A 23905-nucleotide genomic window follows, 5' to 3' on the forward strand; every position below is an offset into this window, starting at 1 on the left:
TTGCGTGGAATAGTATATTTCTGTTCATTCTTTCTAAGCAGACGTCTCCTGAAGTTGAACCATGGGATGGAACCCATTCTGTCTTCAGTCAAGCGTTGGCCCAGGTTTTGCCAACTTAAATTTCTACGCTCTCCTTACAAACCCAGTTCCGTAGTTCGTGGCAATAGGTATCTCGCCAATTGTTTCCAGCCAGCGAAGGCACTATGGATGTGCAGTCCTTCTCCAGTCTTCTCTTGCTTTCTGTGAAGTAAGTGTTTTCCTCGTGCCAATACCTGGGACCAGAGAGGAAAGACTTCCATTAAATCGAAGACATACAGAGAGGCTGGGTCTACCAAGGCAACAGAATGAGGAGGATGTGAGAGGTGGCAAGACCTGTTGAGGCAAAATGGGCTGTGACACTGTTATGTACTGAGCTTGGATCCTAGAACAATAGGCAAGTAGGATCCTAGAAGGCAGCCACCTGATTGGTCTGCAGGAGCCGCCCAATCCAGCTCCAGGAGGAAGTGAATCAGCAACCGGATTGGCCTGCAGGAGCAGTCCAATCAGGCTCCAGGAGGGGAGTTGAATAGCCAATCACGCAGGACCCATTGTGTAAATCAGGGGTCAGCTGGCCTGGTTAGTTTGGGGGTGCATCACATATGCATGTAAATTATGTTGTAGATTAGATTATGTTGTAAAGATAACTTAACTCCCTTACATGCCCAAGAACAGTTGCCCAACACCTCTTGAAATAACACCCCCCTTTTTAAAAAAGACTTACTGTTTTGTTACCCTGGAGCCATCTGTCCATTCCCATTTGCCTTCCTCCTTTTCATCTGTAAAACCAATCCAGGCGGGGTATTTGAGCTGAGAAGTGATGTAATTCTGAGGAAAGAAGGAACGACCTCAGCTGACAAAATGCCCAAATTCAGCTACCTAAGCCTGAGCAATGTGGCAGTAAGGAACTGCACATTGAATGCTGTGACTTGCTGCGAGGCAGACGGAAACATGTACTTCGAGGGAGATAATAAAAATGGCTTGGAACCTCTGCGGAGTTAATTTTTTCACTTGCCCCCTCATTGAGGGTAGGAGGGACTGGACTTCGAAGACTTGCCGGGGCTCTGGTGGGGCATAATTATAATTATAATTAATTGCTTTGACTGGACGTGGAGGGGAGAACCTGGAGGCCAGCCAGGCAGGACTTTGGCAAAACATTGGGTGACTCCCGGCTAGAAATTGAAAGTGGAATTTTACAGCCACATCAGAAGAGATGAGAACAAAGGGAGATACCGTATTTTTTGTCCTATAGGGCGCACCGGCCCATAGGACGCACCTTGTTTTTTGGGGGGGAAATGAATAAAAAAAATTATTTCCCCCCCAGCCGCGGCTGCAGCCCCAAGCCTTGCGCACACCTGCCCGAAACACGGGGCGCCCTCTGGAGGGCTCCCTGTGCTTCGGGCTGCAGGCTGCTGCCCTGCCCGCAAGCCTTGTGAGCCCGCGGGAACTCCCGCCGAGCTTGCAAGGCTTGCGGATAGCTTCTTGAAACCTGGAGAGCGAGAGGCATCGGTGCGCACCGACCCCTCTCACTCTCCAGTCTTCAGCAAAAGCCTGCATTTGCCCCATAGGACGCACACACATTTCCCCTTCATTTTTGGAGGGGGGAAAAGTGTGTCCTATGGGGCAAAAAATACAGTACCTCTCCAGAGTAACTCCGAGTCATCAAAGGAGATCAGGAACTAATTAATATGGACATAATATTTGATAACGGAACAATTGATGGAACTTAAAACCTCACACAGGAAGTAGAAAAGAGAACTTTGTTTGCAAATTTACAAACTACTATATGTGATAATACGAACTGAAGTTAATCATTGTAGCTGTGGTATAAGGGATTTTATCAAGAATGGATTGCATTTGGTTTGAGCAATAGTCTGGAGTCAGAACTAAAGAGAACCAGACCCTGAAGTACAGCACATGGGAAGCCATACAAAATTTATAATTGGCTATGTAATTGATTTGTATCTGAATTGGTATTACTATTGGATACATAAAAAAAACGAAGATCATGGCCACTGGGCCCATCACCTCCTGGCAAATAGAAGGAGAAGAAATGGAGGCAGTGAGAGATTTTACTTTCTTGGGCTCCATGATCACTGCAGATGGTGACAGCAGCCACGAAATTAAGAGACGCCTGCTTCTTGGGAGGAAAGCAATGACCAACCTAGACAGCATCTTAAAAAGTAGAGACATCACCTTGCCAACAAAGGTCCGTATAGTAAAAGCTATGGTTTTCCCAGTAGTGATGTATGGAAGTGAGAGCTGGACCATAAAGAAGGCTGATCGTCGAAGAATTGATGCTTTTGAATTATGGTGCTGGAGGAGACTCTTGAGAGTCCCATGGACTGCAAGAAGATCAAACCTATCCATTCTTAAGGAAATCAGCCCTGAGTGCTCACTGGAAGGACAGATCGTGAAGCTGAGGCTCCAATACTTTGGCCACCTCATGAGAAGAGAAGACTCCCTGGAAAAGACCCTGATGTTGGGAAAGATGAAGGGCACAAGAAGAAGGGGACGACAGAGGACGAGATGGTTGGATAGTGTCTTCGAAGCTACAAACATGAGTCTGACCAAACTGCGGGAGGCAGTGGTAGACAGAAGTGCCTGGCGTGCTCTGGTCCATGGGGTCACGAAGAGTCGGACACGACTAAACGACTAAACAACAACAACAACAAATTAATATAATTTGACGCATATTGGATTTTCGTAATTGAAAATGAATAGAAATTATTGAAAACAAAAACAAAAAACGAGGCAGCCATGGCAATAGCTGCAAGAAATCATAACACATTTGCAGGCGAGGGCAAGAACAACCAAGGTTGAAAGGAGGATTGGGCACTAGAGAGGTTGACCACTTTGTGGAAGAGAGAAAGAAAAATATATATAACCTGTTCTTCATCACTTAAGACAGAGGCCAGGTGGGAATCTCTGGACACACAGAAGTTCTCCGCATCATACCAGGTCTTTCTTCCTTTTGAAACATAGTAGAGATTCCTCCCAAAAGTATCCCAGGTACCAGCAGATCTGGCTTTAGTATCTTTCTTGTAGAGACTTTCTATGAGTGAGAGAGAAAAAATGCTGCTATTGCATGGCGCATGGACTGCAAGCAGTTGTGTGACGGCCTGGGATTCAGACTCAGAGGTTGAACCTGAGGAATCCCAGCCTGCGCAGGAGTCCCCACCTCCAGAACGAGCTGAGCTGGGACTGGGGCCTGAGCCTGAAGGGTCCTCACCTGTGCTGGATCCTCAGGTGCAGGCACCAGTTGAGTCTGCTCTGGCCCCTGAGGTGATGGAGGATCCATTGCCTGCAGGTGCTCCACTCTCAGCCCCGTCAGGGGAAGCGGAGGTTGCCTCTGGGTCCAGGAACCCTCCAGCCTCTCCTGAGCTGCAGAGGCTCAGGGCAGAGAGGCGGAGGGAACTAAGTTCCTGCAGGAGGAGTGCTCGCCTCCAGGCCAGGAGAGGCGAGTCACCTGTGGACAGGGGTCGCCCTGTGCCTCGGGGCAGATAAAAGCTAGCCAGCCCCAGTCCCAGGTTGCAGGAGCAACATTGTTGGTTGCCAGTTCCTGCCTGGGCCCTGTCCTGCTCTTCTGCCAGAGTTCCTGACTCCACCCAACTCCCTGCCTTGGACGCAGCTACAGCTTTGACGGACAGCCTCCATACTGCACCATCAACCTCGGACTGGACTCAGACCTCGCCTCTCTGTTAGCCCCCAGGACCAGCACAAGTTGTGTTCAAAACCCTGTCCATCCCATGTGTGATGTGGGGCGCTTCATTCGCTCTTTTTTTTCCCAAAAAAAATTATTGATTTTCCCAAAAAAATTAAACAAACAAACACACATACATCTTAACTGTACTTAATCCAATCTTAGTAACATCGTTAAGTGACTTCCTCAAATCCCCCCTAGCTGAGTTTCAGTGTATTTCATTGTGACTGTTTTTCTCATAAAATTAACTTAATCACTTAACATCTTTCTTTCTTTTCATTTTAACTTTAAACATATTATTCTCTAACATCGCATATTTAAATCCTAGGCCTATCTGGTATTTGCAAGTTTTTCCAATTAAGTTATCTTGGCATATTTAACTAAATAGTCTTTGAATTTCATCCATTCCTCCTGGTACTCCTCCGTCTGGTTGCAGACTCTTCCGGTGAGGTCGGCTAGCTCCGAAAAGTCCATCATCTTCATCTGCCATTCCTCCACTGTTGGGACTTCTTTTGTTTTCCAATTCTTAGCTAACAAAATTCTAGCTGCAGTTGTGGCATGCAAAAGCAATCTAACATCTTTCTTGGGCAGTTCCAGACCTGTTATTCCAAGAAGAAAGGCCTCTGGTTTCTTAATAAATGTATATTTCAACATTTTTTTCAATTCATTATAAATCGTCTCCCAGAAGTCTTTCACCTTGGGGCAGGTCCACCACATGTGATAAAAGGTACCCTCTTTTTCTTTACATTTCCAGCATAGATTATCACTATTATGACAGTAAAGTTTATCAGGATCAGCCTCATGCACAAGTTTTGCCAAGTGGCTAGGACTGGTTCTTGACTGAAGAAATCATATGCATCGAGCACACAGAGGTGGTTTGAGGTTAGTGTGCCCGGTGCAGTCACACTAGGTGTCCTGCAGGGGGCACCACAAACCACAAACCACCAGAATGCCTATATTACGCAAATCCAATTGAAAAAACACGTAAACGTAATAGGCCGTATAGTAACAATTACAAAGTTAGTTAGTAGAAACTACTTCTCAAAAATTCAACACAGCTTCTTATAATGTCAAAATCAACATATAATATATTAAAATGTAGCTTTCCAGTTGACCACCAAGTTCATTATGTACAAAATACAAGTCCTATATTGTCACTTCCATGCTACATTCTACATTCTAATTTATTCATCTTCTCTTGTATTTTTCTGTCTGTTGTATTCCTTAGAAGAGTGGCGTGAAATAATCTTTGAAGTGTCTAATGAAGATGATTGGGTTGGCAGACAAAATAAAAAAATAATAATAATAAAAATTTATATTCCGCCCTCCCCAGCCGAAGCCTGGCTTAGAGCGCCTAACAACAATAAAAGTAACACAGCATTCTAAAATCAATTCATTTTAAAATCAATTCAAAATCAAATTACTGTATTTTTTGCTCTATAAGACTCACTTTTTCCCTCCTAAAAAGTAAGGGGGAATGCGTGTGCGTCTTATGGAGCAAATGCAGAAGCCAGAACAGCAAAAGGGATTGCTGCTTTCACTACGCAGCGATCCCTCTTGCTATTCTGGCTTCTGAGATTCAGAATATCTTTTTTCTTGTTTTCCTCCTCCAAAACTAGGTGCGTCTTGTGGTCTGGTGCGTCTTATAGAGCGAAAAATACGGTAAATTAATGGCACTGATGGATGCTGGCCCAGGCAGACAAGACAAGGATTCCTGGACTCCCTGTTTCGCCCAAAGATTATTTCCCTGCAACGCTTGGGCTTTTCTGCTGACCTGTGGCTCCACAAGTGGTTGCTTCAATGGAGGAGGGGATTTGATTTATTTATTTTTTTAAAAAAAAATATCTTTTTTATTAGTTTCAATTCACCATACAACACCAAACACTAATACAACAAAAAAGACAAAATAAAAAAACAAAAAAGTAACGAAAAACATTACATAACAAAAAAACACACCAACAAATTAAACTTACAGTAACTAAATAACACAACAATGATTGACTTCCCTTCAACTCGGTTTTGGAATATGTTACAAAAAGTTTTCTATCTGCAGTTTCACTTTCTTAAATCTCTTTACGTCGCAGGCGCTATATCGAGCCTGCTGTGATTTTTAAATTTCTTACATCTGTTTCAATATATGTCATAAATTTATTCCATTCATTATTAAACTTTGTACCTTTTTGGTTTCTTATTTTTTGTGTCATTTTTGCCAATTCTATGTATTCAAATAATTTAATTCGCCAATCATTTACCGTTGGGATTTTTGGTGTCTTCCAATTTTGTACTATTAATATTCTAGCAGCCACTGTTGCGTACTGGAAAAATATTTGGTCCTCCTTTTTGATTTCTCCTCCAATTATCCCCAAGAGGAAGGCCTCAGGTTTTTTTGTGAAGGTATATTTAAGTTACAGATAGGTAGCCGTGTTGGTCTGCCATAGTCAAAACAAAAAATTTTTTTTCCTTCCAGTAGCACCTTAAAGACCAACTAAGTTAGTTCTTGGTATGAGCTTTCGTGTGCATGGTGGGTATCTGAAGAAGTGTGCATGCACACGAAAGCTCATACCAAGAACTAACTTAGTTGGTCTTTAAGGTGCTACTGGAAGGAAATTTTTTTTTTTGTATATTTAAGTATTTTTTTAATTCATTGTAAATAAGCTCCCAGAACTTTTTGATTACCTCACAAGTCCACCACATATGGTAAAAGTTGCCTTCCTTAATTTTACATTTCCAGCATGTTTTGTCTCCGGTTTTATACATTTTTTCTAATTTTACAGGCGTGATGTACCACCTATACATCATTTTTTCCATGTTCTCTCTAAGTGTTGTACAAGCTGAGAATTTCATACCTTTATTCCAAAGTTTCCTCCAACTATCAAATTCTATATTGTATCCAAAGTCTATCGCCCATTTCACCATTACTTCTTTTACTTCTTCATCTTCAGTGTCCCATTCTAACAATTGATTGTACATTTTGGATAGGAGTTTTGATTTACTTTCCAACATTTCTACCTGGAATCTGGATTTTTTTTCATTTATCCCAATCTTTTTGTCTTCGGTCCATAAAGCGTTAATTTGATGAAATTGAATCCAACCTGTTAGCTTGTTTTTTATCTCTCCATATGGTCTAATCTTCCATCCTTTTTCTGTTTTTACTAACAGATCTTCATAAGTCCATCTTTCTGGAGGAGGGAATTTGATTTAAAGGCCAACCTGCCCGATTTGCACTCTCCGAAATGACCTGAAACACGACCATTCCTCAAAAGTTACACTCCTCTGGGTTTTGAAATGCAGTTCACCAGCCAAGGAACTTTGGAAAAAGGCATAGACTAGGGTGAAGGGAGTGTTGAAATGCCTATGTCTGTGATGACAACGGGGGACGGCGGGGACCGCATCCTCTTAAGAGGAAATTACTTTGCAAAAAATAATAATAATAATTGCATCTGAAGCAAAATTGCAAGCAAAACTGGGCATTACTGAGGAGAAACGTGCGCTGAAATGCTCGTGCATTTTCATGACAACCTATTTTAAATAAATGCAAACTGCTGTGGAAATGTGGGAAACTGAGAAGATGAAGAAAGAAACCAAAACTGACAGAGCAGGGCCTGAGTAAAACACAAGAGAAAGCTGCCGAATGGCTGAGATTGAACACTGATATGTCCCAGCTCCTTCCCTTAGCCAGTGCTCTGTGCCAGCATTTAATGTTCATTCAGGGTGGCCTTTAATCTTTGTGGAAGCTAAGGGTGTGCCCCCCCTTTTTTGTAATTCCAGCATTCCAGGCGTTATGTACTGAGTTGAATAGGATCCAAAAGGCAGCAGTCTGATTGGTCCTAGAACAATAGGATCCAGAATGCAGCAGTCTGATTGGTCCTAGAACAATAAGATTCAGAATGCAGCATTCTGATTGGTCCTAGAACAATAGGGTCCAGAATGCAGCAGTCTGATTGATCCACAGGAGCCACCCAATCCAGCTCCAGGTGGAAGTGAATCCGCAACCTGATTAGCCTACAGGTGAATCCCGGAATTAGCCAATCACATGGGGCCCATTGTGTAAATAATGTATATAAAGCAGACATTCTGGGGGAACTTCCATTCCTCCTCACCACTATGAGCTGAATCAAGAGCATGAAATCCACTCTCGACTCCAAGAATATTTCACCACCCTTTCAGTTTCTGGCTCACCGTCATATCCATTTGCCCCCTTGCGTTCTCAAAGTGTGCCCCGTATTTAGACATGCAGGTACTTACGGTAGTTTTTCTTCTGCTCTGCATATTCATGCTGGTTGCTTTTCAATGTGTCCATCAACGTCAAAGCAAAATCTGATACCTTTATGGCTGAAAGTATTCCCAAAATTAGAATGAGAGTTTCTTTAGCACCAGCCCAACCCAGACCCAGACACATTTAAACATGTTATAGGGTTGCCATATTTTTATTTGAGAAAAACGCCAATAAAACCCCACAAATTTTTAATTGATTTGCCTAAGATCCAAAGTGCTGCCTTTCGGAAATTCCCCTCTCCCCAGACTGAAATCCCAGTAATAAGGACAAGGCAGGGATGCCCCCTGTCTCCACTGTTGTTAATCCCAACATTGGAAGTGTTAACTAGAGAAATACGGGGAAATGATGAAATAACAGGAATTAAGGTTGGGCTGAGAGACTATGAAGTCAAAGCCTTGCGGACAACGTTGCGTCGACATTGGAAAATCTGATGGAAAGTGTCCCAAGGACAGTAGAAACTATAACAAAATTTGGCAACTTAGCAGGATTCTATATAAATAAGGGGAAGGGGGGAATGATAGTTAAAAATCTAGACTCACAGGCGAAAGAAAGACTTGAGAATATTACGAGAATTAAAACAGGGGGGTTAAATATTTGGGAAAATGGATATCAGCAAAGAACTTAAACCTTTTCCAGGATAACTAGGTTACAATTGTGGGATGTAATCGAATGCAACATTCCTTCCTTAGAAAGTTGTTTTAAACTGTTATTAAGAAGTTTCAGTTGTGCTAGCATTGTCAATAAATATTAGTGCTGGCATGTTCGCTGCTCTGACCTCCTTTGGAGGAAGCTGGGGGGTCTATATGTAAATTATAAGAATAAGTGCTATTTTTCTAGGGAAAGGGTTACCGGAACTCACCATCAACTTTCCCCTCGTTCTCTTAGAATGGCAATGGTGCCCACCTGAGAGGTGGCGGAACTCAGTTCTAGTGAGTTCCAGCTGGGGGGGAAAGCCCTGGGGACATCCTATCATGATTTGATATTATGGTGGGTATTTCTATATACAAAGAACCCACAAACTTCCTATAAAGGCTAGCCAAACGTCCACATCTGTATCTTCAGGAGTTGCCAACAAAGGTCCATATAGATAAAGGAATGGTTTTCCCAGTAGTGATGTATGGAAGTGAGAGCTGGACCATAAAGAAGGCTGATCACCGAAGAATTGATGCTTTTGAATTATGGTCTGGAGGAGACTCTTGAGAGTCCCATGGACTGCAAGAAGATCAAACCTATCCATTCTGAACGAAATCAGCCCTGAGTGCTCACTGGAAGGACAGATCGTGAAGCTGAGGTTCCAAGACTTTGGCCGCCTCATGAGAAGAGAAGACTCCCTGGAAAAGACCCTGATGTTGGGAAAGATGAAGGGCACAAGGAGAAGGGGACGACAGAGGATGAGATGGTGGGACAGTGTTCTGGAAGCTACGAACATGAGTTTGACCAAACTGTGGGAGGCAGTGGAAGACAGGAGTGCCTGGCGTGCTCTGGTCCAGGGGGTCACAAAGAGTCGGACACGACTAAACGACTAAATAAAAACAATCTTCAGGAGATTTCCGCCTTTTCTTTTCAGTCCTCAGAGCTATGGAAACTGTGCCGCGCCCCGCATTTCGAAACCGGAATTGGAAATAAAGAGTTATTCCTATCCCACTTACCATTTCCGTAATTGAGCTTAGGGCGTCTGTACGAAGCGGCCATTGAGCTTCTGAGTCTGTTCAACGACGGTTCGAGGTGATGGGGTGGTTCCGCTAGCATATTGCTATCTAAAGGTATTAAGACAAGGACGGGAACTCAGATTTCCAGCTGCCAAACAACTGCCCCCTCAATAACCCCATAATAAGCACATGAAACTGCCATATTCAGAGGTTGAGCCGTGTTCCACCAAGCCTTGGACTGTCTTCTCAACAGGTAGTAGCTCTTCAGAGACTCCTGCAAAGCCCTCTACCAGCTACCCAGCCTGAGATCACAGAATCATAGAGTTGGAAGGGACCCCAATGGCCATCTAGTCCAACCCCCTGCATTGCAGGAATCTCAGCTAAAGCATCCATGACAGATGGCTATCCAACCTCTGCTTTAAAACCTCCAAGGAAGGAGAGTCCAGGCGAACTTCCCTGGGGAGAGCATTCCATAGACGGGGAGCCACTGCAGAGAAGGCCCCGTTTTCATGTTGCCACCCTCTGTATCTCTCGAGGAGGAGGCACACGAATGAGGGCCTCAGAAGATGATCTCAGGGTCCAGGTAGGTTCATATGGAAAGAGGCGGTCCTTGAGGTACTGTGGTCAAGCCATTTAAGGCTTTATAGGTCAAAACCAGCACTTTGAATTGGGCCCAGAAACTAATCGGTAGCCAGTGCAGTCGGACCAGGATTGGTGTAATATGTTCAAACCATCTTGCTCCGGTGAGCAACCTGGCCGCTGAATTCTGCACCAGCTGAAGTTTCCGAGCCGTCTTCAGAGGCAGCCTGACGTATAACGCATTGCAGTACAGTGGTACCTCAGGTTACAGACGCTTCAGGTTACAGACTCCGCTAACCCAGAAATAGTACCTCAAGTTAAGAACTTTGCTTCAGGATGAGAACAGAAATTGTGTGGTGGTGGCGTGGCAGCAGCGGGAGGCCCCATTAGCTAAAGTGGTACCTCATGTTAAGAACAGTTCAGGTTAAGAACAGACCTCCGGAACAAATTAAGTTCTTAACCCGAGGTACCACTGTAATCTAACCTTGAGGTTACCAGAGCTTAGACAACAGTAGTTAGGCTATCCCTGTCCAGATAGGGGCGTAGCTGGGACACCAGCCAAAGCTGATGGAATGCTGTATAGTTACTTATCTGCTTGGCTTGGGGGGGTCACAGAACGGCACACCCTCCAACATTTCTCCAATGAAAATAAAGACGTCCTAAGGGAAAATGGGACATTCCAGGATCAAATCAGAAATCGGGACAGCTTCTGTAAATCTGTGATTGTCCCCGTGATTGATATACACTCATGGTTTATAAAAATAGGAAGAATTAAGGAATGCTTTTCATAACATAGATGGACACATTACGTGTTGCTTGTAATGTTAACAATATGTTATTAAAATTTGATGCCAGAGGTTTCTGCAGAGCAACCAGGAACCAGGCAATAGGCAAACTGCATTGTTACCAACAAAAAACAGGTAAGGGATATTATTTAATGTACAGTGGTGCCTCTGGATACGAACGGGATCCGTTCCGGAGCCCTGTTCGCATCCTGAAGTAAACATAAGATGCGACTGCGCATCTGCGCATGCGCGGGTCGCGTTTCACCACTTCCACGCATGCGCATGACGTCATTTTGAGAGTCTGCGCATGCGCAAGCGGCGAAACCCGGAAGTAACGCGCTCCATTACTTCCGGGTCACCGCGGAGCTACTTCAACCCGAGGTATGACTGTACCAGTATGTCCTGTGATGTTTTAGAACAAAGTATCTAATATCGTTCTAATAACGTTTAAAAGTTCAGCGTAGATCCAGCCCTGGAAAACAAGGGTGCTTGGAGTGTCTGTACATGCTAAGGGGCCCTTCAACAAGCCTGCCGCCAGGTGCGGGGTGCCAACAGACGCATCTTAGCTGTGCCCAGCCCTCCTCGCCTGTTCACTGCGCGAGGGCACCTTGTTCAACCCTCTGTCCTTCTTCGGCAGGAGAAACCAAGCGGCACAGTTTGTTCAGGAGCAGATTGGGGAAGGTGTGTGTCAGCAGACAGAGTTGAACTTACAGAGATAGCCCATCACTGCAGCTATGGTACCGAAGACCAATACCGTCCCACCAATGCACATCCATATCATCTTTAAACGTTGCGGTGTCATGCCAGAATGTTCTGGTGCGGGTGGTGGTGGTGCTGCCGCCGCCGCCTTTGCAGGTGGTGGTGGTGGTTTCTTGGGGGCCATGGCTGCAATGACAAGAAGGAAGAAAGACCCATGAAGACAACAAATTGAGGGGCAAGTTCATCATCAGGCCCCCTGCCTTTTGCCTATTCAGGGATTTGGGCGCTGCACTCAGGACCCAATAGGCAGAGGGACCCCCTAGCATTTGGAGGTAGCTGAGCGACAGGCAGTCACACCTGCGATTCATGGCTGATACTGCATTTCAAATTCAGACAAATCTGTCGCGATGCAATGGAGACCACGGGGGTCTCAAAGGAGGCAAATCTTAGGGCGGGGGGCTCAGAATCATCTGGAGAAGGTGGGAAAGGAGGGCCAGTTGCCCAACAGATTTTAACTGTTCTTTTAAGTTCTCAAATAATGACATTCACTGCGGAATGGGAACAGTTTAAGCTCCAGTAATGGGGTAAAGGTAAAGGTGCCCCTGACCGTCAGGTCCAGTTGCGGACGACTCTAGGGTTGCATGCTCATCTCTTTCTATAGGCCAAGGGAGCCGGCGTTTGTCTGCAGACAGCTTCCGGGTCATGTGGCCAGCATGACTAAGCCGCTTCTGGCCAACCAGAGCAGCGCACGGAAACGCCGTTTACCTTCCCGCCGGAGCGGTACTGAAATATACTCAAAGTCGCAAAGTGATTTCATGCTCTTTATTCAGCTCATAGTGGTGAGGAGGAATGAATGAATGTCCCCTCAAAGTATCTGCTTTATATACATTATTTACACAATGGGCTGCACATGATTGGCTAATTCCGGAATTCTACTGTAAGCCAATCAGGTTGTGGATTCACTTCTATCTGGAGCATGATTGGGTGGTTCCTGCCAACCAATCATACTGCTGCATTGTTCTAGGACCAATCAGACTGCTGCATTCTGAATCCTATTGTTCTAGGACCAATCAGACTGCTGCCTTTTGGATCCTATTGTTCTAGGACCAATCAGACTGCTGCAGTTTGGATCCTATTCAACTCAGTACATAACAGGTACCTATTTATCCACTTGCACTTTGACGCGCTTTAGAACTGCTAGGTTGGACGGAGCGGGGACCGAGCAACGGGAGCTCACCCTGTCGCGGGGATTTGAACTGCCAACCTTCCAATCGGCAAGCCCTAGGCTCAGTGGTTTACACCACAGCACCACCCGCGTCCCTCCAATAATGGAGAGCTGAGGTTAAAAAAAATCAGGGATTGCCTAAATTAGGGTTGCCATATTTCAAAAAGTGAACATCTGTACACAAAGGTTGTTGAGCTTTTTGGGCAAAATTGACACCCCCACCCCAAAAAAGAGAGAGGTTTCTGAGCTATTTTTAAAGGAAAATAGCCGAAAACAACACTAGCGACATAGGTTGCCATATGATCAGATTTTCCCGGACGTTTTTTTGTGATTCTTTGCCCGGACATTGCTTCTGCCTGCGGTATTCCGGCTATGTCCAGAAAATTCTGGACGGATGGCAACCCTGGCATAAGAAAATCTTCCCAACATTGGATAATCTGCTGTAGTGTCGAGGCAACTACTGTACCTTCTGCTTGTTGTTCACTTTAGGATTCCCTTCCAGAGTATTTTTCAAGGATTTCGCTTGCTCTTCTTCCGAGTTTGATTCTCCTGAACCCTACGCTATTTCTGCTCTGTATTTCCCATGGATTCTTATGCCTCCCTCCCACGGCCTTATACTCGCTTTCTTTGTCCTCCCAAGATGGTGCAAGCAGCAGCCCTGTGACACAAGCCGCTTGCTGATTGGCTGCCTGCCCTGCCCTGCCACCATTCACCATCACAAGCACACCTGTGGCTGAAAGGTAAGGCAGATTGTGATGGCGCTGGGCCTGTGAGGCAGCAGACTTTGGCATCTAAGTAGGTGAAGGTACCAGGAAACTCCTCATCAACTTTCTGACCCCAGCTGTGATCCTCCGACTTGTGTTCAGCTTGTGGTCCACCAAGACCCCTAGATCCTTTTCACACACACTGCTAGTAAGCCAGGTGTCCCTGAATGCTACTTCCAGCCTTGTGCCAAGTGAGCAGAGCTGGCAAGGGAAATCCAATAATAATAATAATAATAATAATAATTATTATTATTATTATTATTATTATTTATACCCTGCCCATCTGGCTGGGTTTCCACAGCCACTCTGGGCGGCTTCCAACCGAATATTAAAAACAATACGGCAAAGTTGCAAAGTCACTGGGTTTTTAACCACAAAGCCTCTCTCTGGCAGCATGACAGTTGTGAGTCGAGGACCCGCCACCCACTTGACGATAAGAAAGACACAAGGACGCTGTATATTAGGTTAATAGGCTAAAAAAAGGCCACAACTTTATTGATTACAGCATGTGAGTGATATTGGCTTAGGCATTGGATAAAACAACAGAGCTTGACTCCATACCCTCAGGAAGGGGTGAGTCTATCAAGGGTTAACCACCAGTAGAAGGAGCCTGTTGATGCAAATACAACAAGGGCGTTGGACAGGATCCACAAACCACCGGATTCCTTTAACGGAATACCCAAAAAGTGGAGGGGTAGGGGATGGCCACATCCTGCCCTCCAATACACAAACATATTCCAATGCCTAACCGCCAATACCCAAAAAGTTGTGACGATTTGCTACAAGGTAGGCGAAAAACCAGGACGCGGGTGGCGCTGTGGGTTAAACCACAGAGCCTAGGTCTTGCCGATCAGAAGGTCGGCAGTTCGAATCCCCACGACGGGGTGAGCTCCTGTTGCTCGGTCCCTGCTCCTGCCAACCTAGCAGTTCGAAAACACGTCAAAGTGCAAGTAAATAAATAGGTACCACTCCGGCGGGAAGGTAAACGGCGTTTCCGTGCGCTGCTCTGGTTGGCCAGAAGCGGCTTAGTCCTGCTGGCCACATGACCCGGAAGCTGTACGCCGGCTCCCTCTGCCAGTAAAGAGAGATGAGCGCCGCAACCCCAGAGTCGGCCACGACTGGACCTAATGGTCAGGGGTCCCTTTACCTTTTAGGCAAAAAACCAAGTGGCCAGTGCCAATTTGCCAGTTCCTACCAGGCCCCTTGGACAACCAAGGCGACCAACTGCAGGTCCATGGCAAGGTCAAAAACATAGCAATGAACTAAAGGGAGGGTGCGTGCGTGATCCAACGAAAACCAGCAGCAGAATGAGAGGGCAGTGCTGCCGTGGCCGCATTTGAGCAGCTAAACCCCGCCCCCAAGCCTCTGCCCAATTGGTTGGCTGCCAGGGGGCGTGGCAGCCGGGACAGCTGAGCAGGAGGCCGGAACAAAAGGCTTAATAGAAAGGCGTTTGTCTTAGAGGGAGCAGCTACAGAAGAACAGGCAAGGCTGGCAGCACCCAGAGAAGGATGGCGCAAGAGATCATCTATGCGAATACAACGAAGTTTGAAGTCGGTGGTAAGGGCACACTTTAATGACAGGCTCCCTTCCCTTTTAAGAAATGTCTCACATTTTGAATCGGGGCTTGGTTGAGGAGCAAAGGCATTACAGCAGCGGATTAGATAGTTTCATGAGGAAAGGTGCTATCAATGGCTACTAACCACAATTGCATCCCCTCCAGAGTTTCTCCAATGAAAATAAGGACGTCCAGTGCTATTTTTCTAGGGGGAAAACGGGGCTGGAACTCATGGACTCTCTCGTTCTCTTTGAATGGCAATGGTGCCCATCTGAGAGGTGCTGGAACTCAGTTCCAGCGAGTTCCAGCTTGGGGGGAATCCTTGGGGACATCCTATTCCATGCCCTCCAACATTTCTCTGACGAAAATAGGGACGTCCTAGGGGACGCGGGTGGTGCTGTGGGTTAAACCACAGAGCCTAGGACTTGCCGGTCAGAAGGTCGGCGGTTCGAATCCCCACGACGGGGTGAGCTCCCGTTGCTCAATCCCTGCTCCTGCCAACCTAGCAGTTCGAAAGCACGTCAAATTGCAAGTAGATAAATAGGTACTGCTCCAGCGGGAAGGCAAACGGCATTTCCGTGCGCTGCTCTGGTTCGCCAGAAGTGGCTTAGTCATGCTGGCCACATGACCCAGAAGCTGTACGCCAGCTCCCTCGGCCAATAAAGCGAGATGAGCGCTGCAACCCCAGAGTTGGACACAACTGGACCTTATGCTCAGGGGTCCCTTTACCTTTTTTTAGGGAAAAGCAGGGCATTCTGGGATCAAATCAGAAATGTGGAAGGCTTCTGTAAATCTGACATGGTCCCTGGGAAATAGGGACACTTGGAGGGTCTGCAATGGCTATGTTATCACTGCGCTCTGGGGTGCAGTAGTGCTTCTGAATAGCACCAGTTTCTGGGGAGTGTTGCTGCTGCACCCACGTCCCTTTGGGGCATCGTGAGACCAGGATGAATGGGAGCCCTCTGGCCTGATCCAGCAGGAATTGTAATGCACCTTTGTCCAAAGTGAATATCAAAGTGGGGGGTATTGGGGAGGAGGTCTGTCTGCTCCTCTTTGCCCCTTGCAGTGTTTGAAATTCCCCAGGCACCAGAATATCAGAAGACCCTGCTGGATCAGGCCATCCATCTGGTAAATTTGAGGGGAGTGGCTTTCCTTGTGGAGGACAATTGCCTTACCTGAGCAATTGCTCTTACCTGTGGCAACGCAATCCTGAGAGCCAGTCCTGGGTCCGGTACCAGGAACGTAAAGAGTCGTAAGGTCCATTGCTGGTGCCCGATGTGAAGTCTGGTGCAAGGCATCTTTTGCAAGAATGGGCTTGTCAACATCCTGCTTCCTCTCTGCTTATCCCCAGAGTCCACAGTGGCTTCCTGTTCTGTGAAGGTTGAATTTATTTATTTATTTCATTTTTTTAAAAAAAAGATACTTATTGAAGTTTTACAAAAACATAAGTTTACAAAATAAAAAAGGTCATATAAAAAGAAAAAGATACAAAAAAGAGAACATAGAAAAATACATGAAAAAGAAAAAAGAAGAATAAAAAGACAAAATACAAAAGACAAATAGCTAAAAAAGAATTAAAAACAAATCCGTTTTTTGTAACTTTGAACTCATTAGCTTATTTCCTTGGCCTCCTCACACCTCCCCTTTTTGTATTCCCATTTAAATAATCAAATCAGCAAATCCTTACCCTCTTTCGTTTATCTTAACTCTGTATCTTAACATATTATAACTCTATATTTTCATCCATTATCAATTCATTTTTGCATATTCTTATTAACTTTCTTGCTAATGCCACTTATTTTCAATCCAACATCATTTTAACATTCATTAATTTTACAGTATTTCTGAAGATAGTCTTTAAATTTCTTCCAGTTTTCTTCCACCAACTCTTCTCCCAGGTCTCGGATTCTGCCAGTCATTTCCACCAATTCCATATAATCCGTCACCTTCATCTGCCACTCTTCCAGGGTGGGTAACTCTTGTGTCTTCCAATACTTTGCAATAAGTATTCTTGCTGCTGTTCTTGCATACATAAAGAAAGTTCTATCCTTCTTTGGCACCAATTGGCCGACTATGCCCAGGAGAAAGGCCTCTGGTTTCTTCAGGAAGGTATATTTAAATACCTTTTTCATTTCATTATAGATCATCTCCCAGAAAGCCTTAATCTTTGGGCACGTCCACCAAAGGTGAAAGAATGTACCTTCATTTTCTTTGCATTTCCAACATTTATTATCGGGCAAATGATAAATTTTTGCAAGCTTGACTGGTGTCATGTACCACCTGTACATCATTTTCATAATATTCTCTCTTAAGGCATTACATGCCGTAAATTTCATAATGGTGGTCCACAACTGTTCCCAGTCAGCAAACATAATGTTATAACCAATATCTTGTGTCCATTTAATCATAGCAGATTTAACCGTTTCATCCTGCGTATTCCATTTTAACAGCAAGTTATACATTCTTGAAAGTATCTTAGTTTTGGGATCTAACAGTTCTGTTTCCAATTTTGATTTTTCCACCTGGAAGCCAATTTTTTTATCCAAATTATAGGCCTCTCTTATTTGATAATAATGAAGCCAGTCTCGCACTTTATCTTTTAATTTCTCAAAACACTGTAATTTCAGTTTGTCACCTTCTTGTTCCAATATTTCCCAATATTTCGGCCATTTGACCTCCATATTGAGCTTTTTCTGAGCCTTCGCTTCCATTGGTGACAACCACCTTGGGGTTTTATTTTCCAGTAAATCTTTGTATCTTATCCAGACATTGAACAATGCTTTCCTGACAATATGGTTTTTAAATGCTTTATGTGCTTTAACCTTGTCGTACCACAAATATGCATGCCAACCAAAAACGTTGTTAAATCCTTCTAGGTCCAAAATGTCTGTGTTCTCAAGAAGCAGCCAGTCTTTCAACCAGCAGAATGCTGCTGATTCATAGTAAAGTTTAAGGTCTGGCAGGGCAAATCCACCTCTTTCCTTTGCGTCAGTTAATATTTTAAATTCTATTCTAGGCTTCTTGCCCTGCCAGACAAATCTGGAAATGTCTCTCTGCCACTTCTTGAAACAGTCCATCTTGTCCAATATTTACAATGATTGAAACAGAAATAACATTTTTGGCAATACATTCATCTTTATAGCTGCAATTCGACCCAACAAGGAAAGCTTCAAATTTGACCATATTTCCAAGTCTTTTTTCACTTCTATCCAACATTTCTCATAGTTATCTTTAAATAAGTTTAAGTTCTTAGCAGTCATATTAACCCCCAAATATTTTACTTTCTTAACTAATGTTAAACCAGTCTCCTTCTGAAACCTCTCTTTCTCAATCGGTGTTAAGTTTTTCTCAAGCACTTTAGTTTTTGACTTGTTGAGCTTAAATCCTGCCACATGACCAAATTCTTGAATCAATTCTAATACTCTTTTCGTACTAGATTCTGGCTCCTGTAACGTCAAAACTAGGTCATCTGCAAAAGCTTTCAATTTATATTGTTTAGCACCGACCTGAATACCTTTAATCAGACGGTCCCTTCTAATCATATTCAGCAAAACCTCCAGAACCGAAATAAAAAGCAATGGGGAAATTGGGCAGCCTTGTTGTGTCCCTTTCTCTATCTTAAATTCCTCTGTCATCACATTATTAACTATTAACTTAGCCTTTTGTTCTGAGTAAATTGCACTTATACCATTTTCAAACCCTTGGCCCACCCCCATTCCCTGAAGATTTTTCTTCATAAAATTCCAAGAAATATTATCAAAAGCTTTTTCCGCATCTATAAAAATTAAAACTGCTTTGGTATTGATGTTCACTTGCAGCTTCTCCAAAATGTTAATTATATTCCTCGTATTGTCAGACAAATGTCTACCTGGGAGAAAGCCGGCTTGATCTTTATGTATCTCTTCAGCTAATACCTTTTTTAATCTATTAGCCAAGATATCAGCAAAAATTTTGTAATCCACATTAAGCAGGGATATGGGGCGGTAGTTCTTAAGTTGTGTCTTTTCAGTTTTCGGTATAAGTGTAATGTAAGCTTCCTTCCATGACTCTGGCGCCTTTTTCCCCTCCAAAATTTCATTACAGACCTCCTTTAGTGGCTGAATTAACCAGTCTTTCAGAGATCTATAGTATTTGGAGGTTAGACCATCCGGCCCTGGAGATTTACCCAACTGCATGTTCTGGATGGCACCTTCAACCTCCTGTTCTGTAATTTTGTAATTCAACATTATCTTATTTTCTTGAGAGATTTTTTATAATCCATTTGTTCTTAAAAATTGGTCTAAATCAGTCTCTTTCTGTGGCCCTTGTGTGTATAGTTGTTTAAAATATCTCTGGAAGCACTTTCTAATCTCCAATGGATTCTGTATGTTCTTTCCTTCCACCTCCGAATTTGTGATGGTGTTTAATTTTTGTCTTTTTTTCATCTGCCAGGCTAGCAGTTTCCCGCATTTATTAGCCGATTCAAATGTCTTTTGTCTCATCTGCTTAATTTTCCATTCTACTTCCTGATTTATCATTTTCATGTATTGTACTTGATATAGCTTTATTTCTCTCAGAATCTCTTGCGACTTTGGTTTCGCTCTTAATTTCTTCTCTCCTTCTTTTATTTTTTCCAAGATTTTATCTTTTTTCTCATTTTGAATTCTCTTCTTTATTGCATTCTGTTGAATCAGAAACCCTCTCATGACCGCTTTGCTTGCGTCGCAGATTACTCTTTTTTCAACCGTGGTATTCAAATTTATCTCAAAATAATCTCTCAAGATTTTTTGGGCCTTCTTGGTAACCTCTTGATCTCTAAATAAGGTGTCATTCATCCTCCATCTGAAGGAACCGATTGGTGTTAGTTTCATCTCCAACTTCACCGCATTATGGTCGGAGCAAGTTTTTGGGCAAATTTCCACTTTTCGAGTCTTAGGTGCCAGTCCTCTAGTTATCCATATTTGGTCAATTCTTGTCCATGTCATGTTATCTTCAGAGAAGAATGTTCCCTCTCTTCCAAGGGGGTTCTTGGTTCTCCAAATGTCAATCAAGTCCATATTGTCAGTCAGTTCAAAAAAGGTTTTTGGTAGTCTGCCATCTTTAGTTACAACCTGTCTCTGCGACTTATCCATACTTGTAGATACCACTCCATTCATATCTCCCATCATAATAATGTTGTAGTTGAATTTAATCCATAATATGGGGCTGGGGGTGAGGTGAGGGACCAAACACACACCTACGGTCCTCCTGCGGGATGCAGTTGCTGGACTCTCATCCTCCTCTGAAAAGATGGCCGGAAACGATGGGGTGGAACTCAACATCTGCAATAAAGCTCTTGTGAAACTGCAGAGCTTGCAGAGTTTCACAGATGAAAATAAATAAGCTCTTAAGAAACATCCCTCCCTCCTGATTCCCACACCAACTCGTGTACCCCACCCAAACCAGGCATCAAGCGAGACACACTGCAGAACACACCTGCAAATGGACTAGAGACAAAATGTAAAAAATAAGACATTTATATTATGTTATATTTTTGACATTTTTTGTCTTTGGGAAGTTCTATATAATTGACTGCATAGTTGTGTGAGCTGTGTTTCTTTATCTCTCTGTATTCCTTTGCATTGTGTTTTGCAAAGGCACCAGAGCGGGTTTTTTTACTCTCTTTTTTAGTGGGGAATTTATTATTTGTTTCTATTCAAAAATATATACTTATAGACTGCCGATTTGCATAGCGTATGAACCTAAAAGCAGAATGAAGTGCAATCCCACAATGGACCAGAGCAACTCCATTTCAAACGCATCTCATAAGAGCACATAAGGAGAGCCCTGCAGGATCAGGCCCAAGGGGGGTTCCCCCCCCCTCAGCCTAGCATCCTGTCCTCACAGCAGTCAAGCAGCTGCCCGTGGGAAACATGCAAGCAGGATCTGAGCCCAAGAACACTCTTCCCTCCTTTCACTTCTCATATTGTTTTGGGAAGTGTGAATTAGATGGGGGGGGGGGTAAATTGGCTTTAAATCATAGAATCATAGAGTTGGAAGAGACCACAAGGGCCATCGAGTCCAACCCCCTGCCAAGCAGGAAACACCATCAGAGCACTCCTGACATATGGTTGTCAAGCCTCTGCTTAAAGACCTCCAAAGAAGGAGACTCCACCACACTCCTTGGCAGCAAATTCCACTGTCGAACAGCTCTTACTGTCAGGAAGTTCTTCCTAATGTTTAGGTGGAATCTTCTTTCTTTTTTTCTTTTTTTTTAAGAAATATTTTATTAAGGGTTTTCTTGTTTTACAGTGTAAGTGTAATGCCTCGTATTTTTTTTTCTTCCATGTAACATTTTTACAAATCTGTTTCATTTGATGAGGCATTAGGGAGAGAAGAAAAAAGAAAGAAAGAAAAAGAAATGGGGTGGAGGGGGGGAGATGGATGGGGGTGGGGTCGGGTAGCGGTGTTTCTATTATGCTTAATGTATGTAGAGTTTGGTGTCAGCGTGCTTGTGTGGTTCACTTGTGTTCCTTTGGTGGTGAGAGAGGTTGGGGTTGGCCTAGGGTGTGATTGTTTGTTTGTGATTGGCTGTGGTGATCTTTGTTTTCGTGTGTGAGTGAGGTGGGTGGGTGTTTTGGATCAGGTTAGCCATACTGATTTGTATGCTGTTGGTGGATTATTGTCGTTGTCCTTTTGGGCTGTGTATGTGATAAAGGGGAGCCATACCGGGGTGAAGGTGTCTTCTTCTGTTTGTCCCCGTGTCAGTTTCAGTTTATTAGTTAATTTTTCTAGTAGGGCTGTTTCCCATACTATTTGGTACCATTGGTCCATGCTTACTCCTGACAGGTCTCTCCAGTGTCTGGTTATGGTGTTTCTGGCTGCTGAAAGTAGGTGGGTTATGAGTTCTTTGTGGTGTAAATGGGCATTGTTGTCTTGGAAGATGTTTAGTAGGGCCAATTCTGGGGTGACGTCTAATACTTGTTTAGTTATTTTACATATTTCTTGTATGGCTGTTGTCCAGAATAGTTGGATTTTGGGACACTCCCACCACATGTGGAGGTATGTGCCTGTGGAGGTGCACCCTCTCCAGCATTTGGGTGAGGTTCCTGGGTGTATTAGCGCTAGTTTCCTTGGTGTTAGGTACCACCTGTAGGTGAGTTTCAGTGTGAGTTCTTTTCTTTTCGTTGATATGGATTTAAAGGGGGAATCTTCTTTCTTGTAGTTTGGATGCATTGCTCCGTGTCCGCTTCTCTGGAGCAGCAGAAAACAACCTTTCTCCCTCCTCTATGTGACATCCTTTTATATATTTGAACATGGCTATCATATCACCCCTTAACCTCCTCTTCTCCAGGCTAAACATGCCCAGCTCCCTTAGCCGTTCCTCATAAGGCATCGTTTCCAGGCCTTTGACCATTTTGGTTGCCCTCCTCTGGATGTGAACTAGAATCATAGTATCATAGAATTATGAGTGCCTGGAGGCAGTTGGAGGATGGATGGCGGCTAACAGATTGAGGTTGAACCCTGACAAGACAGAAGTACTGTTTCTGGGGGACAGGAGGTGGGCAGGTATGGAGGACTCTCTGGTCCTGAATGGGGTAACTGTGCCCCTGAAGGACCAGGTGCACAGCCTGGGAGACATTTTGGACTCACAGCTGTCCATGGAGGTGCAGATCCATTCTGTGTCCAGGGCAGCTGTCTCCCAGCTCCATCTGGTATGCAGGATGAGACCCTCCCTGGCCACGGACTGTCTCGCAAGAGTGGTGCATGCTCTAGTTATCTCCCGCTTGGACTACTGCAATGTGCTCTATGTGGGGCTACCTTTGAAGGTAACCTGGAAACAGCAATTAATCCAGAATGCGGCAGCTAGACTGATGATGGGGAGCGGCTGCCGAGACCGGTCTTGAAAGACCTACATTGGCTCCCAGTACGTTTCCGGGCTGAATTCAAAGTGTTGGTGCTGACCTTTAAAGCCCGAAACAGCCTCAGTCCAGTATACCTGAAGGAGCATCTCCACCCCCATCGTTCTACCCGGACACTGAGGTCCAGCGCCGAGGACCTTCTGGCGGTTCCCTCATTGCGAGAACCCAAGTTACAGGGAACCAGGCAGAGGGCCTTCTTGGTGGTGGCACATGTCTTGTGGAACACCCTCCCACCACATGTCAAACAGAACAACAACTACCAGACTTTTAGAAGACATCTGAAGGCAGCCCTGTTCAGGGAAGCTTTTAATGTTCGATGCATTACGGTATTTTAATATTTTGTTGGAAGCCGCCCAGAGTGGCTGGGGAAACCCAGCCAGATGGGCGGGGTATAAATAATAAATTATTATTATATTATTATTATTGTAGAATTGGACCCTGAGAGTCGTCTAGTCCAACCTCCTGCAATGGAGGAATCTCAGCAAGACCATACATGGATTTCTCTCCCCGCCCCAATCCCTATTCTTCACTGGGGCACCACTCAGTGCTACTCAGCCCCTCAGGTTTTTTTCCATCGAGTTTTATGTAAACTGCTTTGCTTGTTTTTAATAGTATGGTTCTAACCTGCCCTGCCTGAGACCTGTTGATGGAGGGCAGGCAAGAAACCTTACCTGCCTAAGGGGGTCGTAGTCCCCTGGAGCCTCACGTTTAAGAGAAAGCGGGGGGGGGGATGAAATTTTAATCTTTCCCACCA

At 44.3% G+C, this 23905-nt stretch overlaps 2 protein-coding genes across 3 annotated transcripts in view; one reads left to right on the top strand and one right to left on the bottom strand.

Moving 5' to 3' along the window:
- On the bottom strand, positions 1 to 16637 carry LOC310742391 (uncharacterized protein). Of its 2 annotated transcripts, none has more exons than XM_083571825.1 (7): positions 16465 to 16637; positions 11740 to 11913; positions 9665 to 9772; positions 7985 to 8071; positions 2925 to 3091; positions 761 to 864; positions 1 to 272 (listed from the first exon to the last, which is right to left on the bottom strand). In XM_083571825.1, the coding sequence occupies exons 1-7, from the start codon at positions 16532 to 16534 to the stop codon at positions 116 to 118; spliced, it is 867 nt and encodes a 288-aa protein (XP_083427951.1). In that variant the 5' UTR covers positions 16535 to 16637; the 3' UTR covers positions 1 to 115. The 2 variants fall into 2 exon arrangements, with proteins under 2 accessions (XP_083427951.1, XP_083427952.1); XM_083571826.1 differs by lacking the exon at positions 16465 to 16637 and adding an exon at positions 13419 to 13596.
- The window catches only part of LOC310742420 (C-type lectin domain family 4 member F-like), a 21469-nt gene continuing 12599 nt past the window's right edge, over positions 15036 to 23905 (top strand). The window contains exon 1 of the mRNA XM_083571918.1: positions 15036 to 15273. Coding sequence (XP_083428044.1) covers positions 15225 to 15273 — 49 coding nt within the window. The 5' untranslated portion in view covers positions 15036 to 15224. The remainder of the gene's footprint in view (positions 15274 to 23905) is intronic.

This window comes from Podarcis filfolensis, assembly GCF_964270895.1.
Source record: "Podarcis filfolensis genome assembly, chromosome: 9".
Lineage (NCBI taxonomy): Eukaryota > Metazoa > Chordata > Lepidosauria > Squamata > Lacertidae > Podarcis > Podarcis filfolensis.